This window comes from Pseudophryne corroboree, chromosome 5 (genome assembly GCF_028390025.1).
Source record: "Pseudophryne corroboree isolate aPseCor3 chromosome 5, aPseCor3.hap2, whole genome shotgun sequence".
Taxonomy (NCBI): Eukaryota; Metazoa; Chordata; class Amphibia; order Anura; family Myobatrachidae; genus Pseudophryne; species Pseudophryne corroboree.
Genome location: NC_086448.1, coordinates 669795702 through 669814773, shown reverse-complemented (window position 1 = coordinate 669814773; position 19072 = coordinate 669795702). Strand labels below are relative to the sequence as shown.

Here is a 19072-nt window from a genome sequence, read left to right as displayed (position 1 = left end):
TTAAATCAGCCTTGCCAGCTGCTCCCAAGGAAAGGGAGGTAGTACTGGCGGCAATTCACAAGCTGTACCTTCAGCAGGTGATAATCAAAGTTCCCCTCCTTCAACAGGGACGGGGTTACTATTCCACAATGTTTGTGGTACCGAAACCAGACGGTTCGGTGAGACCCATTCTAAATTTGAAATCCTTGAACACTTATATAAGGAAGTTCAAGTTCAAAATGGAATCGCTCAGGGCGGTTATTGCAAGCCTGGAAGAGGGGGATTTTATGGTGTCGCTGGACATCAAGGATGCTTACCTACATGTCCCCATTTACCCACCTCACCAGGAGTACCTCAGGTTTGTGGTACAGGACTGTCATTACCAATTCCAGACGTTGCCGTTTGGTCTGTCCACGGCACCAAGGGTATTTACCAAGGTAATGGCCGAAATGATGATACTCCTTCGAAAGAAGGGAGTTATAATTATCCCGTACTTGGACGATCTCCTTATAAAGGCAAGGTCCAAGGAGCAGTTGTTAGTTAGAGTAGCACTATCTCGGGAAGTGCTACAACAGCACGGCTGGATTCTGAATATCCCAAAGTCGCAGCTGATTCCTACGACGCGTCTGCTGTTCTTGGGCATGATTCTGGACACAGAACAGAAGAAGGTGTTTCTCCCGGAGGAGAAGGCCCAGGAATTGTCATCTCTGGTCAGGGACCTCCTGAAACCAAAACAGGTGTCGGTGCATCACTGCACGCGAGTCCTGGGAAAGATGGTAGCTTCTTACGAGGCAATTCCCTTCGGCAGGTTCCATGCAAGGATCTTTCAGTGGGATCTGTTAGACAAGTGGTCCGGATCGCATCTTCAGATGCATCAGTTGATCACCCTGTCCCCGAGGGCCAGGGTGTCTCTGCTGTGGTGGTTGCAGAGTGCTCATCTTCTCGAGGGCCGCAGGTTCAGCATTCAGGACTGGGTCCTGGTGACCACGGATGCAAGCCTCCGAGGTTGGGGGGCAGTCACTCAGGGAAGAAACTTCCAAGGACAGTGGTCGAGTCAGGAGACTTCCCTACACATAAACATTCTGGAACTAAGGGCCATTTACAATGCCCTGAGTCAAGCAGAACCCCTGCTTCAAAACCAACCGGTGCTGATTCAGTCAGACAACATCACGGCGGTCGCCCACGTAAACTGACAGGGCGGCACAAGAAGCAGGATGGCAATGGCAGAAGCCACAAGGATTCTTCGATGGGCGGAGAATCACGTGCTAGCACTGTCAGCGGTGTTCATTCCGGGAGTGGACAACTGGGAAGCAGACTTCCTCAGCAGGCACGACCTCCACCCGGGAGAGTGGGGACTTCATCCAGAAGTCTTCAAGCTGATTGTAAATCGTTGGGAAAGGCCACAGGTGGACATGATGGCGTCCCGCCTCAACAAAAAGCTAAAAAGATATTGCGCCAGGTCAAGGGACCCTCAGGCGATAGCTGTGGACGCTCTAGTGACACCGTGGGTGTACCAGTCGGTTTATGTGTTCCCTCCTCTTCCTCTCATACCAAAGGTACTGAGGATAATAAGAAAGAGAGGAGTAAGAACTATACTCATCGTTCCGGATTGGCCAAGAAGAACTTGGTACCCGGAACTACAAGAAATGATCTCAGAGGACCCTTGGCCTCTGCCGCTCCGACAGGACCTGCTACAGCAGGGGCCCTGTCTGTTCCAAGACTTACCGCGGCTGCGTTTGACGGCATGGCGGTTGAACGCCGGATCCTAATGGAAAAAGGGCATTCCAGATGAAGTCATTCCTACGCTGATAAAAGCTAGGAAGGATGTGACAGCAAAACATTATCACAGCATATGGCGTAAATATGTTGCTTGGTGTGAGGCCAGGAAGGCCCTAACAGAGGAATTTCAGCTGGGTCGATTTCTGCACTTCCTACAGTCAGGAGTGACTATGGGCCTAAAATTGGGATCCATTAAAGTCCAGATTTCGGCCCTGTCTATTTTCTTTCAAAAAGAACTGGCTTCACTGCCTGAAGTTCAGACGTTTGTTAAGGGAGTGCTGCATATTCAGCCCCCTTTTGTGCCTCCAGTGGCACCTTGGGATCTCAACGTTGTGTTGGATTTCCTAAAATCACATTGGTTTGAGCCACTTCAGACCGTGGAGTTGAAGTATCTCACGTGGAAGGTAGTCATGCTGTTGGCCTTGGCCTCAGCTAGGCGTGTGTCAGAATTGGCGGCTTTGTCCTGTAAAAGCCCATATCTGATTTTCCATGTGGACAGGGCAGAATTGAGGACTCGTCCCCAATTTCTCCCAAAGGTGGTATCAGCGTTTCATTTGAACCAACCTATTGTGGTGCCTGCGGCTACTCGGGACTTGGAGGATTCCAAGTTACTGGACGTAGTCCGGGCCCTGAAAATCTATGTTTCCAGGACGGCTAGAGTCAGAAAAACTGACTCGCTGTTTATCCTGCATGCACCCAACAAGCTGGGTGCTCCTGCTTCAAAGCAGACTATTGCTCGCTGGATCTGTAGCACGATTCAACTTGCACATTCTGCGGCTGGACTGCCGCATCCTAAATCAGTAAAAGCCCATTCCACGAGGAAGGTGGGCTCTTCTTGGGCGGCTGCCCGAAGGGTCTCGGCTTTACAACTTTGCCGAGCTGCTACTTGGTCGGGATCAAACACTTTTGCAAAATTCTACAAGTTAGATACCCTGGCTGAGGAGGACCTTGAGTTTGCTCATTCGGTGCTGCAGAGTCATCCGCACTCTCCCGCCCGTTTGGGAGCTTTGGTATAATCCCCATGGTCCTTACGGAGTACCCAGCATCCACTAGGACGTCAGAGAAAATAAGAATTTACTCACCGGTAATTCTATTTCTCGTAGTCCGTAGTGCATGCTGGGAGCCCGTCCCAAGTGCAGACTCTCTGCAATACATGTATATAGTTATTGCTTAACTAAAGGGTTATTGTTATGAGCCATCTGTTGAATGAGGCTCAGTTGTTGTTCATACTGTTAACTGGGGATAGTTATCACAAGCTGTACGGTGTGATTGGTGTGGCTGGTATGAGTCTTACCCTGGATTCCAAATCCTTTCCTAGTAATGTCAGCTCTTCCGGGCAGTTTCCCTAACTGAGGTCTGGAGGAGGGGCATAGAGGGAGGAGCCAGTGCACACCAGATATAGTACCTAATCTTTCTTTTAAGAGTGCCCAGTCTCCTGCGGAGCCCGTCTATTCCCCATGGTCCTTACGGAGTACCCAGCATCCACTACGGACTACGAGAAATAGAATTACCGGTGAGTAAATTCTTATTATATATCTCTCTCTCTCTCTAAGAGGAAGGGACCTATGAGATTCTAATAGTATATTTTATTACTGGTGTGGGATTGATTCCTGTGTGTGTAACTCGTACAGTGTATGCCGGCGATAGATAAGCGATGAACGGTGTGTCAGTCACGCTGGAATCATCCGGCACGTCCGATAGATCCGAACATTTGTCGGCCGCATTTGGCAGTGTATGTGCTGCCACGGCCGGACACCTTACATTTACCCCGTTATTTCATAGACGGAAAACAAGGGAAATGTCTCCTCCTAAGGGAAGGAACCCAGATATTGTGACCATACACTGTGTGACATTGCAGTGTATGGCCACAATATCTGATGGGTTTCAGGCTGTCAGATAAGTTGCCCGTCTCACAGACAGTGTATACCCAGCATAAGCCATTAGATTGTACTTGCCTGTGTCCCTCGTTGAACCCATACTTAGGGATAACCAGATAAAAAGGGGTCTGGCCTCCCTCAAATCCTAAACGAGGTCTGTTTCCCCTCTGTGTCTCTCCTTTGTGGCCCCGACCACTTTTCCTACCACCATGTCTACCACGGCCTCTTTGTCTTTCCTGAAAATTAAGAATAAAGTAAAATATTAATACAAGGAAAAATAAGAATTTACTTACCGATAATTCTATTTCTCATAGTCCGTAGTGGATGCTGGGGACTCCGTCAGGACCATGGGGAATAGCGGGCTCCGCAGGAGACAGGGCACATCTAAAAAAGCTTTTAGGTCACATGGTGCGTACTGGCTCCTCCCCCTATGACCCTCCTCCAAGCCTCAGTTAGGTACTGTGCCCGGACGAGCGTACACAATAAGGAAGGATCTTGAATCCCGGGTAAGACTCATACCAGCCACACCAATCACACCGTACAACTTGTGATCTGAACCCAGTTAACAGTATGATAACAAAACGAAGTAGCCTCTGAAAAGATGGCTCACAACAACAGTAATAACCCGATTTTGTAACAATAACTATGTACAAGCATTGCAGACAATCCGCACTTGGGATGGGCGCCCAGCATCCACTACGGACTATGAGAAATAGAATTATCGGTAAGTAAATTCTTATTTTCTCTAACGTCCTAGTGGATGCTGGGGACTCCGTCAGGACCATGGGGATTATACCAAAGCTCCCAAACGGGCGGGAGAGTGCGGATGACTCTGCAGCACCGAATGAGAAAACTCCAGGTCCTCTTTAGCCAGAGTATCAAATTTGTAAAATTTTACAAACGTGTTCTCCCCTGACCACGTAGCTGCTCGGCAAAGTTGTAATGCCGAGACCCCTCGGGCAGCCGCCCAAGATGAGCCCACCTTCCTTGTGGAGTGGGCCTTTACAGATTTAGGCTGTGGCACGCCTGCCACAGAATGTGCAAGTTGGATTGTGCTACAGATCCAACGTGCAATCGTCTGTTTAGACGCAGGAGCACCCATCTTGTTGGGTGCATACAATGTAAACAACGAGTCAGTTTTTCTGACTCCAGCTGTCCTTGAAATATATATTTTTAATGCTCTGACAACGTCCAGTAACTTGGAGTCCTCCAAGTCGCTAGTAGCCGCAGGCACCACAATAGGCTGGTTTAAGTGAAATGCCGAAACCACCTTAGGGAGAAATTGAGGACGTGTCCTCAATTCTGCCCTGTCCGAATGGAATATCAGATATGGGCTCTTGTATGACAAAGCTGCCAACTCTGAAACTCTCCTGGCAGAAGCCAGGGCCAACAGCATGGTTACCTTCCATGTAAGGTATTTTAATTCTTCCGATTTTAACGGCTCAAACCAATGAGATTTGAGAAAATTTAGAACCACGTTCAAATCCCACGGTGCCACTGGAGGCACTATTGGGGGTTGTATATGTAGTACACCTTTGACAAAAGTTTGTACTTCAGGCACGGACGCCAATTCCTTCTGGAAGAAAATTGATAAGGCCGAAATTTGAACTTTAATGGACCCCAATTTTAGGCCCATAGACAATCCTGCTTGCAGGAAATGTAAGAATCGACCCAATTGAAATTCTTCCGTTGGAGCCTTCTTGGCCTCACACCACGCAACATATTTTCGCCAAATGCGGTGATAATGTTGTACAGTCACTTCCTTTCTAGCCTTAATCAAGGTAGGAATAACTTCCTCTGGAATGCCCTTTTCTTTTAGAATCCGGCGTTCAACCGCCATGCCGTCAAACGCAGACGCGGTAAGTCTTGGAACATACAAGGTCCCTGCTGAAGCAGATCCCTTCTTAGAGGTAGAGGCCACGGATCCTCCGTGAGCATCTCTTGAAGTTCCGGATACCAAGTTCTTCTTGGCCAGTCCGGGGCCACCAGTATCGTTCTTACTCCTCTTTTCCGTATAATTCTCAGTACCTTTGGTATGAGAGGCAGAGGAGGGAACACATACACTGACTGGTACACCCACGGTGTTACCAGAGCGTCCACAGCTATTGCCTGAGGGTCTCTTGACCTGGCGTAATACCTGTCCAATTTTTTGTTGAGGCGAGACGCCATCATGTCCACCTTTGGTTTTTCCCAACGGTTCACAATCATGTGGAAAACTTCTGGATGAAGTCCCCACTCTCCCGGGTGAAGGTCGTGTCTGCTGAGGAAATCTGCTTCCCAGTTGTCCACTCCCGGGATGAACACTGCTGACAGTGCTATGACATGATTCTCCGCCCAGCGCAGAATCCTTGCAGCTTCTGCCATTGCACTCCTGCTTCTCGTGCCGCCTTGTCGGTTTACGTGGGCGACTGCCGTGATGTTGTCGGACTGGATCAACACCGGCTGACCCTGAAGCAGCGGTTTTTTCAGACTTAGAGCATTGTAGATCGCTCTTAGCTCCAGTATATTTATGTGAAGAGACGTCTCCAGGTTTGACCACACGCCCTGGAAGTTTCTTCCCTTTGTGACTGCTCCCCAACCTCGTAGGCTAGCATCCGTAGTCACCAGGACCCAGTCCTGTATGCCGAATCTGCGGCCCACTAACAGATGGGCAGTCTGCAACCACCACAGGAGAGACAACCTTGTTCTCGGTGACAGTGTTATCCGCTGATGCATGTGCAGATGCGATCCGGACCATTTGTCCAGCAGATCCCACTGAAATGTCCGTGCATGGAATCTGCCGAATGGAATCGCTTCGTACGAAGCCACCATCTTTCCCAGGACTCTTGTGCATTGATGTACTGACACAGTTCCTGGTTTTAGGAGGTTCCTGACAAGTTCGGATAACTCCCTTGCTTTCTCTTCCGGGAGAAATACCTTTTTCTGAACCGTGTCCAGAATCATACCCAGGAACAGCAGATGCGTTGTCGGGGTCAATTGAGATTTTGGAAGATTTAGAATCCACCCGTGTTGCTGAAGCACTACTTGTGTTAGCGCCACACCGACTTCCAGCTGTTCTCTGGACTTTGCCCTTATCAGGAGATCGTCCAAGTAAGGGATAATTAATACGCCTTTTCTTCGTAGAAGAACCATCATTTCGGTCATTACCTTGGTAAAGACCCGAGGGGCCGTGGACAAACCAAACGGCAGCGTTTGAAACTGATAATGACAGTCTTGTATCACGAACCTGAGATACCCTTGGTGTGAGGGGTAAATCGGGACATGTAGATAAGCATCTTTTATGTCCAAGGACACCATGAAGTCTCCTTCTTCCAGATTCGCTATCACTGCCCTGAGTGACTCCATCTTGAACTTGAATTTCTGTATGTACAGGTTCAAGGATTTCAGATTTAGAATAGGCCTTACCGAACCGTCCGGTTTCGGTACCACAAATAGAGTGGAATAATACCCCTTTCCCTGTTGTAGGAGGGGTACCTTGACTATCACCTGCTGAGAATACAGCTTGTGAATGGCTTCCAAAACCGACGTCCTTTCTGAGGGAGACGTTGGTAAAGCAGACTTTAGGAACCGGCGAGGGGGAAACCTTTCGAACTCCAGCATGTAACCCTGAGATATTATCTGCAGGACCCACGGGTCCACTTGTGAGTGAGCCCATTGATTGCTGAAAATCTTGAGTCGACCCCCCACCGTTCCTGAGTCCGCTTGTAAAGCCCCAGCGTCATGCTGATGGCTTTGTAGAAGCCGGGGTGGGCTTCTGTTCCTGGGCAGGGGCTGCGTGCTGCCCTTTCTTACCCTTTCCTCTGCCTCTCGGCAGATAAGACTGTCCTTTTGGTCGCTTTTTATAGGAGCGAAAGGACTGCGGCTGAAAAGACGGTGTCTTTTTCTGTTGTGAAGGGGTCTGAGGTAAAAAGGTGGATTTGCCGGCAGTTGCCGTGGTCACCAGGTCCGAAAGACCGACCCCAAACAATTCCTCTCCTTTATATGGCAATACTTCCATATGGCTCTTGGAATCCGCATCACCTGACCACTGTCGCGTCCATAAACTTCTTCTGGCAGATATGGACATCGCGCTTACTCTTGATGCTAGAGTACAAACATCCCTCTGAGCATCTCGCATATAAAGAAAAGCATCCTTTAATTGCTCTAGAGTCAATAAAATACTGTCCCTATCCAGGGTCTCAATATTTTCAGTCAGAGAATCCAACCACACTACCCCAGCACTGCACATCCAGGCTGAGGCTATTGCCGGTCGCAGTATAACACCAGTATGTGTGTATATACTCTTCAGTGTAGTTTCCAGCCTCCTATCTGCTGGATCCTTGAAGGCGGCCGTATCAGGAGACGGCAACGCCACTTGCTTTGATAAACGTGTGAGCGCCTTATCCACCTTAGGGGGTGTGTCAAAGTCAGAAAAATGTCTCAATGCACGTTGCCATATTTGCACCGCACACTGGTCCGCGCTGCGCGTGCGTACGCTCTCCCGTGGAAGCGCATACCCGCAATAGCGTGCACACGCAGGCGCGGTATGCGTATTTACGGTAGAGTTTATGTGGTCGTAGCGTGCGACTCATTCGTTACATATTTTCACAATTAATGTAGTTTATAGATCATGGTCCCTTTGATAGATTCTGAAAGTTTGTTTAAAATACAATGTCCCAGAGCTGAGGAATCCCTCTTTATATCGTACGAAGGGTCTAACAGGAATCATACAGCAGTGTTTGGTACCCATCGGAAGAGTATTTAATTAGCAATATTCCGGTGTTGGTTTGGAGCGTATTAATCGCTCGTGCGAATAGTTATGGACATAAGAAGTTTATGTCCATTTCTATTATTTACACATACTCAGGTATGCGGCGGGAAACCCAGTTTCCCACCCACCTGAGCTGTTGGAAATCGTCACAGCCCACCTGTATGAATCACCCTATGACCTTTTGTTATGATGCAGGGCCGAATTCCTTCGGCCAATGGACAATGGGATTGTAGGACCAGGAGATTGCATTGTGTGTGGGGCATAAATAGGCAGGCCGACCACATCCAGCTCTCACTCTCTCATCAACGGTTATCTGCTGATAGCCGGGAGCTGGATATCGAGGCGCAGGCGATCATACCCTTTGTGCGTAAGTTTCTCTCCGTAATCATTGTCTTTCTGTGAGCCAATTTCTCTCTCTCTCTCTATCTCTCTCTCTCCTCTTTTCTCTTATATCTCTCATAGTATTATAGTATTGTACTGTATTGCATTTAGGTCAGTGTAGTATTGTCTTTTTGTATTTATTGTTTAGTTCTGTGCTTAGGAAGTCTCTGTTATAGTGTAGTGTATCATTTGTACTGTTATCCCCTTTTACAAGTATATTAGATATAATACAGTTAATAGGCTTTGGAACCTAAACCAGTATCTGTGCATTTTCTATAGTGTTAAGTGTTCACTTGAGCGTCGGTGACGCTCAAGCAGCTTTGTAGTTAGTCAGGTTACACAAGGTTGCACTTACACCCTGTACTCACATTAAGGTATTCAGTGTATTTCAATGGTATAAGGTTTTAACATAAAGGTATAGTGTTGTGAGCGTCTGCATCGCTGGTGACCTCCTCGTGGTCTCGAGCGTACGCTACGCTACAGCGAATCATTCCCCTAGACATAGCCAATAACGTGTCCTGTGATCACTGGGCCGTGAGCGAACGTGACGCTTGAGCGTCTCGCCTACGGCTGAGCGATCGCTACGCCAATAGCGTACCATTACGGTACTTCTTAAGTAAACAGCGTACAGTGTTCTTAGCTTCATAAAGGGTTGTTTATACGACAAGGAATTTAGAATTGTCAATTGGGGGACTCGTCCTATACTTCTCACATCTGCACTAGGTAGATCAGCAGACATTATCCCCCAGCAAAGGGTGGGAGGTTGTCTCGCAGTTGCTGACGGGATAAGCGTCTGCTTCGCTTAGATAAAGAGTGCTGAAGGAACCCGGTAACCGGAAGTAAGAACAAAACGCTTGTGTCTTTTAAAACTGTTTTATTTCTCTTCTGTCTTGCGTATACACGCACGCATACATTTATCTGCATTTCTTTTTCAATTTCGTATATCACTATTCCTGTTTGCCAATTTTATAGTTGATAGAAAGTGCTAAAAAGAGATTTGCTGTTATTTAATAGTAGAGGTAATAGTTAAAGTATAGAACAAACACACGGTTTGTCTGAGATACAAGGCAGTCAGTGTGGATTGCGGTAGATGATCAGGGATCATTTACATTGATAAAAGTATATATTGTGTTACGGTGGATCCTTTGCATTGCGTACACGTGTCGCTAACAAAGACTAGCGTACGCAATCCAAAAGGCAGACGCACGCAGCGTTCATTACGCAACGTAGCGTCTGGTTACGCCCACGTAGCTCGTCACGAAAAGTTGAATTAGCGCAAAGCGATAATTAACGCAAAAGCGATAAGTAACGCACAGCGGTAGATAACGCGACGCGGAAAATAACGCAAATCTATTTTTGAAAAAAAATCTGAAATTTAGTTTAACAGATCCTGCTCCTAATTGGTAACACTTTTGGCCTAAAGACAATTTCTGCGCAGAAATAGATATAGAAACAAAGTGTACATGTGTTGAGTGAGTGTGTTTTGTATACAAAAGTTTATATAACTTTAAGGTGGAACCAAAAGGAAAGCCGGGTACTCGTCAAGGGACATACGTGTAAGTGACATATACGGTGGCTAGGGAGGCATCCCTGGTTAAATAATATTTGAGCATTAGAGTATAGCGGACCATAAGGTAACAAGACCAGGAGGTCATAAGGTAACAAGACCAGGAGGTCATAAGGAACAGACGGTAGAGGTTGTATCACTAGAGTGTCTGTTCCAGGAGGACTGAGGCGGCACCTGAGCCTTGAAGATCGAAAGCAGCTGTCGACTCCCCTCTCCCTTTTATTGTTTTCTCCACTCCCCATCCCCTCTCCCTTAAAATTTCTTTTTCCCCCTTCTCATTCTTCTCTATTTCCTCCTCAAAGATGGACTTGCCCCAAGAGACTGTGATCCGGATTTTGATGTTAACCATGATGTTGACCAGAGCAGTCTGTTCCGGCGAGAGTACCATAGAGGTCGAGAGAGGTTCTGGAATGGGTTCCGATTATGATGATGGAGGCGTAGTTTTCCAAGATCAACCAAACCAACAAGCAAAGGCGAGTATCAGAAAACGATCCGATAGAAGGAATTGTGATGGATTGTTAGCTGAAGAAAATTGTATCTGTAGGCTCTGTGATAATCTGGTTGAAGATGGATGCATAAAGAAATGCCAATCTAGTTTTAATATCCATATGGACCGGCATCCATTGAGTGACTATCACTCTCTAGTGGGTAACGTGTTAAACCAAACAGATTGTTGGGTATGCTCTCAAGTACCTCAGGGTCACAGTAAATCAGGGCTAGTACCATTTCCTTTAACGTTAGGGGAGGTACTTGAGCTAAGTGGTGGGAGACCGGTGGACCGGAGGTTTAACATCTCCAGCCCTCCTAGTTTGAAGCTCCACCAATACCATGTGGATAGGTCCCTCATATGTTTTAACATCTCCAATCCCAGAAAACCGGGAAATTGGGAAGTGTCATGGAGCAACCTTACCATGACCTTTTCACATAGAGCAGATAGAATGCCTACAGATACAGAGCTCGTACGCCACATAGCCAGTAGAGGAAAATCTTTCCGGTATCGATATACCTTAGGAAATAGGATTACTAGAGTTGGAGAGGTATCACCAGGATACTGTGCACATATCGTACAAACCGATACGTGCATTAGGCAGATGGAAGAATTAGGGTCAGGAGATTTCACCTGGAAGGTTTGTAACATGGTCATGTCCTTCTCCGTCCCATATGTTCTCCCCGATGATGCATATTTCATATGCGGGAGAAAGGCGTACAAGTGGCTTGCCCCAAACTCTGAAGGATTGTGTTATATTGGAAAAGTATTGCCTGAAGTGATGACTGTTACACATGACAAAATGAAGGACATACACCGTGGTGCCCAAGCTCCTTATACTCACACTCATTACGAGCACCGAGTTAAAAGACAACTGTCAGAAAGGTTAGAGCATCCGGCCTCTGATCTTATCCATGAATCCACCGGGATTCAGGTTCTGGTAGCGTTAGATTTCACTCGCACCGCTCGAGGTGTGATGAATTATAGATACATTTCCGCACTCGCCAATTTGTTAGATAATATCACTGAAATGTATGATGACACGTTTAGATACACTGGAAGAGAACTTCAAGCTTACAAAACAGAACTAGTTCAGCATAGGATGGTTCTTAATTATCTTACAGCAGTAACAGGCGGATATTGTGTTACATTGGCAACACAGTACGGCATAAAGTGTTGCACGTATATCACAAATAGCACCGAGGATCCGGTAGAGGTCATAGACCAAAAGATGGACGATATTCTGCAATTAAAGTGGGAATTTCGTCGAAAACACAATCTCACCCTTGCTGCTGTAGGTAATGAGCTGACTGGTTGGGTGTCATGGTTGAACCCGCGAAATTGGTTCTCCGGTTTAGGAGACTGGGCTCAAGGAGTCATAATGGATGTTGGAAAGTTTCTACTATGTATCTTGGGTGTCGTTATATCGATTGGATTGATATTTAGATGCGGGCAGGCTTTAATGAGGTGCAAACAAAGTACAAAAGTGATGAGCTTGAGGAGTGAGGAAACCGTAATTAACCTGGATTTGATTTATGACCCAATGATAGAAACCAGAATGTGATGAAAATGCGATTATACGGTCCGTTTCTTTCACCTGTTTTTCTGCTTTTCTCCAAGATACAAAGACCCCCTTGGACGAGGAAGCTGACGAGACGAGATGTATACAGACAACAGACAAGCACCAAAGAAGAAGATTTGACAACTTTAAATATGGACACTTGATGAACTTTGCCATGGATCCCCAGTTTCCCTAGTATTTTTAAACTCACGCTAGCCCAACATTTTTTGTAAATCTGATGGCTCAGACAAAGCTATTTGCTCATGCCCAAGGAGCAATACAGCGCAAAGAAGACGACTCTCAACAGATACCGAAAACAACTTCGACGACAGATGTACATTTCCCTGACATAGAATATCATTGCATTTTTCGTAAGTGTTCTTTATCTTCATCTCTGCAACCCCCAGGTAACGACACACATAGACGATAGGGAATACAGGCACAGATAGCAGCAACCACATACCTCCCCCATTCATGTATCATCAACTAAAATGTGCATCCCCATTTTGTTACAACCACAGCCGAAATGAGCTCGGTAGAGTTTGACAGCCCATCCACAGACCTGTACCACAGGACAAGAAGGAATTCAAATGTATACTTCGCAATACCTCGAAGCTTGATTTACCACACGTACGGCACGATGATACATGACCCTCCAAACATGGGCTCATACACACGCTTCTACTTTCTCACTAGGTCATACCCTCTTCACACCTACTCCACTCTTCTCCCCTACCCAACCATGGAAATCAATTAACCCCTGACTTACATTTTTCTCCTTAAATGTTTTGTGGCAGTTATTATTGACTGCCAAAGGGTGGACTGTCAAAGTCAGAAAAATGTCTCAATGCACGTTGCCATATTTGCACCGCACACTGGTCCGCGCTGCGCGTGCGTACGCTCTCCCGTGGAAGCGCATACCCGCAATAGCGTGCACACGCAGGCGCGGTATGCGTATTTACGGTAGAGTTTATGTGGTCGTAGCGTGCGACTCATTCGTTACATATTTTCACAATTAATGTAGTTTATAGATCATGGTCCCTTTGATAGATTCTGAAAGTTTGTTTAAAATACAATGTCCCAGAGCTGAGGAATCCCTCTTTATATCGTACGAAGGGTCTAACAGGAATCATACAGCAGTGTTTGGTACCCATCAGAAGAGTATTTAATTAGCAATATTCCGGTGTTGGTTTGGAGCGTATTAATCGCTCGTGCGAATAGTTATGGACATAAGAAGTTTATGTCCATTTCTATTATTTACACATACTCAGGTATGCGGCGGGAAACCCAGTTTCCCACCCACCTGAGCTGTTGGAAATCGTCACAGCCCACCTGTATGAATCACCCTATGACCTTTTGTTATGATGCAGGGCCGAATTCCTTCGGCCAATGGACAATGGGATTGTAGGACCAGGAGATTGCATTGTGTGTGGGGCATAAATAGGCAGGCCGACCACATCCAGCTCTCACTCTCTCATCAACGGTTATCTGCTGATAGCCGGGAGCTGGATATCGAGGCGCAGGCGATCATACCCTTTGTGCGTAAGTTTCTCTCCGTAATCATTGTCTTTCTGTGAGCCAATTTCTCTCTCTATCTCTCTCTCTCCTCTTTTCTCTTATATCTCTCATAGTATTATAGTATTGTACTGTATTGCATTTAGGTCAGTGTAGTATTGTCTTTTTGTATTTATTGTTTAGTTCTGTGGTTAGGAAGTCTCTGTTATAGTGTAGTGTATCATTTGTACTGTTATCCCCTTTTACAAGTATATTAGATATAATACAGTTAATAGGCTTTGGAACCTAAACCAGTATCTGTGCATTTTCTATAGTGTTAAGTGTTCACTTGAGCGTCGGTGACGCTCAAGCAGCTTTGTAGTTAGTCAGGTTACACAAGGTTGCACTTACACCCTGTACTCACATTAAGGTATTCAGTGTATTTCAATGGTATAAGGTTTTAACATAAAGGTATAGTGTTGTGAGCGTCTGCATCGCTGGTGACCTCCTCGTGGTCTCGAGCGTACGCTACGCTACAGCGAATCATTCCCCTAGACATAGCCAATAACGTGTCCTGTGATCACTGGGCCGTGAGCGAACGTGACGCTTGAGCGTCTCGCCTACGGCTGAGCGATCGCTACGCCAATAGCGTACCATTACGGTACTTCTTAAGTAAACAGCGTACAGTGTTCTTAGCTTCATAAAGGGTTGTTTATACGACAAGGAATTTAGAATTGTCAGGTGTTTCCCAGCGCGCCCTAACCTCTGGTGGGAAAGGGTATAATGCCAATAACTTCTTTGAAATTAGCAATTTTCTATCGGGGGTAACCCACGCTTCATCACACACATCATTCAATTCCTCTGATTCTGGGAAAAATACAGGTAGTTTTTTCACCCCCCACATAATACCCCTTTTTGAGGTACCAGCAGTATCAGAGATCTGCAACGCCTCCTTCATTGCCGTGATCATATAACGTGTGGCCCTATTGGAAAATACGTTTGTTTCTTCACCGTCGACACTAGATTCATCTGTGTCGGTACCCGTGTCGACTGACTGAGGTAAAGGACGTTTTACAGCCCCTGACGGTGTCTGAGACGCCTGAACCGGTACTAACTGGTTTGCCGGGCGTCTTATTTCGTCAACTGACTTTTGTAGTGTGCTGACATTATCACGTAATTCCATAACTAAAGCCATCCATTCCGGTGTCGACTCCCTAGGGGGTGACATTACCATCATCGGCAATTGCTCTGCCTCCACACCAACATCGTCCTCATACATGTCGACACACACGTACCGACACACAGCAGCCACACAGGGAATGCTCTAATCGAAGACAGGACCCCTTAGCCCTTTGGGGAGACAGAGGGAGAGTTTGCCAGCACACACCAAAAGCGCTATAAATGTATATAAACAACCCTAGAAGGTGTTGTTTACTATATATGCGCTCTTAATATATAAATATCGCCAATTTATGCCCCCCTTCTCTTTGTTACCCTGTTTCTGTAGTGCAGTGCAGGGGAGAGTCCTGGGAGCCTTCCTCACCAGCGGAGCTGAGCAGGAAAATGGCGCTGAGTGCTGAGGAGAATAAGCTCCGCCCCTTTTTCGGCTGGATTTTTCTCCCGGTTTTTAAGAAACTGGCCTGGGTCAAAATACATACATATAGCCTTAATGGGTATATGTGATGTATTTATTTTGCCACTAAAGGTAATTATATTGCTGCCCAGGGCGCCCCCAGCAGCGCCCTGCACCCTCCATGACTGAGTCAGTGAGCCGTGTGACAACAATGGCGCACAGCTGCAGTGCTGTGCGCTACCTTCATGAAGACTGTGGAGTCTTCTGCCGCCTGTTTTCCGGACCTCCGTTCTGCCGTCTCTTCAGCGTCTGTAAGGGGGATCGGCGGCGCGGCTCCGGGACGAACCCCAGGCTGACCTGTGTTCCGACTCCCTCTGGAGCTAAGTGTCCAGTAGCCTAAGACTCCAATCCATCCTGCACGCAGGTGAGTTGGAAATCTCTCCCCTAAGTCCCTCGATGCAGTGATCCTGTTGCCAGCAGGAATCACTGAGATTGAAACCTAAAAAAAAACTTTTCTAAACAGCTCTTTAAGAGAGCCACCTAGATTGCACCCTCTCGGACGGGCACAAAAACCTAACTGAGGCTTGGAGGAGGGTCATAGGGGGAGGAGCCAGTACGCACCATGTGACCTAAAAGCTTTTTTAGATGTGCCCTGTCTCCTGCGGAGCCCGCTATTCCCCATGGTCCTGACGGAGTCCCCAGCATCCACTAGGACGTTAGAGAAATAAGATTCTATTGTATGAAACATTGAATGCAGTGTGAAGTCACTACAACATCAGTGCTGGCCAAGTATCAGAAGCCTGGTAGTGACACCCAGGGCCCCCATCAAGGGGGAACTGCTGGGACTGGCTACATAAATGATCCTGCTGGCTCCTGAAATATATGGACTGAAATCTGAATAGTTTTTCCATTACTAGAATACACTTACTGTACATAGCAGTATAACAGTTGATAGGGACAGTTTTCTGTGGAGCAGGACAAATGGATGTGAATTTATAGGGTGACCATATTATCCCTTTTACCTGGGACACTCATGGATTACACAGGTTCTGTGGCTGGCTGACTTCAAGCCTTCATTTCAGCTGGTTATTATAATCAGCCACAGAACCTGTATAATCCATGGACATCCCAGGTAAAAGGGATAATATGGTCACCCTAAACCGTGTAGAAAAGTCTGTGTGCCCAGTTACAAAGCAGTGAACTACCTTGTAAACGAGCCTTTTATATAAAATACTGGCGGTGCAGCACTCACAGGTATATAATAAACTTACAAACACGGCATGTATCTGCAACGTTTCAGTGCCTGAATTCACGGCACAATATTAAAATATTTCCGTCTGTTGGTGAAGGGTTAACACCTAGTGACACAACGGGCACAATAACGTCACTGATTATGCGCAGCCGGGTGCGAGGTCCAGCCTCCGGGGAAGGCGTCCACGTAGTGTAAGAGCAGACACTGTCTAAGGCGAGAATGTGTTGTTTGTATTTTAAGCCTGGTGACAATGGCGTGAAATGGAGCAGATACAGGCAATGGTTGTAAGTTTATTATATACCCGTGAGTTTTGCACCTCCAATCGTTTATATTTCATGTGCGGGCACCTGGACTATTGCTTATTACCGGGGAGAGCCGGACCTTTGGTGTACAATACATTTAATGTATGTGTAAAATCATCCCGTTAGCAGGTCAGTCGAGAGCCTAGCTGGGCCCCAGGAACCTTTTCAGGGTGCGTAGCCTAATCACAGGAGGCGTGGCCATACACCTTTAGATTAAAAAAACTGAAACAAATTGTATTTTAAGCGCATTCCTGGCCACACTGCATCCCAGAACACAGCAGTGTGTGCTAGGAGAAAAGCTGCAGGTGCTGCTAGGTACAGCGGGAGGGACCTGGGCCCGGGTAATTAGTACCGTCTCCCCCAGCCACTGCCCGTTAGTACCCATTATGTAACTGCACTGTACACAAGGGTTGGTATTGGGAGACCGGTAGGGAAGCCAATCCCGGGCCATTTTTTCAATCCTGGGTTTTGGGATTGAAAAATGGCCAATCCCGGGATTCCCGGAATTGGCTTTTAGCCTGGTGGCCACCCCCTCGCCCCGCACATATAGCTCACCATATACCAGGGGCGAGCAGGAGGGGAACATACTTTGAACGCTGCTGGCGGCTCCCGGCAGTGGCTGACAGCGCAGCGTGACCTCTCACGCTGCGCTGGGGACCCGGAAGGAGGAAGCCGGCCAGCGTCTGAGCGTCCGGTGGACACTCAACGCTGATCCCCCAATCCCCGGGATTGAATCCCGTACATTTTTGGCCCTAAATCCTGGGATCCCGAGATTGGCCACCATAGAGACCGGCAGCCGGGATCCCAGAGGTCATTATACAGACCACAGGATCCCGCCCACAGAGCTCGCTGCACTCACCACAGGTTCTATTCCCACTCTATGGGTGTCATGGACACCCAGGAGTGGGAATAGTCCCCGTTAGTCGGATTGCCGACTGTCTGGCTTTCCCCCACTCGGGATTCTGGCATCAGTCTAGTGACCGGCGGTTTCCCGGCCGCTAGTCACAAACCCGCTTCCCATACAAACAGTCCAGCATTACAATCATGCAATGTGTTCTACATATTATTGTAACAACCTTTTTTACATTGTAAATATCCCTACCCAATAAATTAGATTAAAAAGTAAAGAGCTCGTTAGAATTGAGCACAAAACACAAAAAAACTAAGAATTCTAAATTACAATTCTGCAAGATAGAGAAACATAAAAAGTTTCCTGGGAAAATGCCTGACACCTGGGACTGTCATTGTAGGGAGAGCCGGCACATGGGATAAACGTGACATCACTAAGCGGACATGATACAGTCCGCACAGCAGTATGAGGGGAAACTCTTACTCTCTGTCTGGCACCAGGGTTAGGTCTCAGATTGGCCAAGGACACCCGGGGCAGGGTTACCAGCAGCCCGCCCGCTTTCTGCCCGCTGCTCCCGGAGGCCGCCATCTCTGCATTCTGAAGGGCAGACACACAAGCACGTGATTAAGATGCGACAACTACACACCGCCCTCACAGTGACACTTTACGGGCCGACTCCACCGTTTTGCGTAATACTTCCGCCATTTTTGTTCCTGGCAGTGCCGGTTTGAAAACTAGATTAATTAATATGTGATGTGATATTGAGGATCTTACGCCCAATATGGTAGTAGTGTTTACGTGGTATGTTACTATTGTCAGCAGTAGGGAATAAATTGAATATAACACTACAATCTGGACAACTTGTGGCTGTTTACAGTAGCTATAATGGAGGTTCTGATCTGAGATCATTCTGAGAATGCTAGCACACGTTTGTACTTCAGGAATTTTGTTACAGACAGTATATATAATATTTGTAAGCAAAATACATCATCAATATAGTATTAACCAATATTTCAAAAGAGGTATACAGTAGATACATGGGAAGAATGCAGTTCATACTTGCCTACCTGACCCAGACCCTCCAACATGACCCGCCCCACTAGGTACAAAATGCTCTGTTTCTGGACTTCCCTCTTAATTTATGATTTCCATCACCTGTGTTGAACTAGTTAAATGATAAGAAAGCTGTTTCTTCACAGGTGATGGCAATAATAAATTAA

At 46.8% G+C, this 19072-nt stretch overlaps 1 protein-coding gene across 1 annotated transcript in view; it reads right to left on the bottom strand.

Annotated features, from left to right (window-relative positions):
• MRPL15 (mitochondrial ribosomal protein L15) overlaps nt 1–18501 on the bottom strand; it is a 59917-nt gene extending 41416 nt beyond the window's left edge. Inside the window, exons 1-2 of the mRNA XM_063924991.1 lie at nt 18336–18501; nt 3714–3871 (exon numbers count right to left, since the gene is read on the bottom strand). Of these exons, the coding sequence (XP_063781061.1) occupies nt 3714–3871; nt 18336–18440 (263 nt within the window). The 5' untranslated portion in view covers nt 18441–18501. The remainder of the gene's footprint in view (nt 1–3713; nt 3872–18335) is intronic.
• Between the last annotated feature and the right edge of the window lie 571 nt (nt 18502–19072).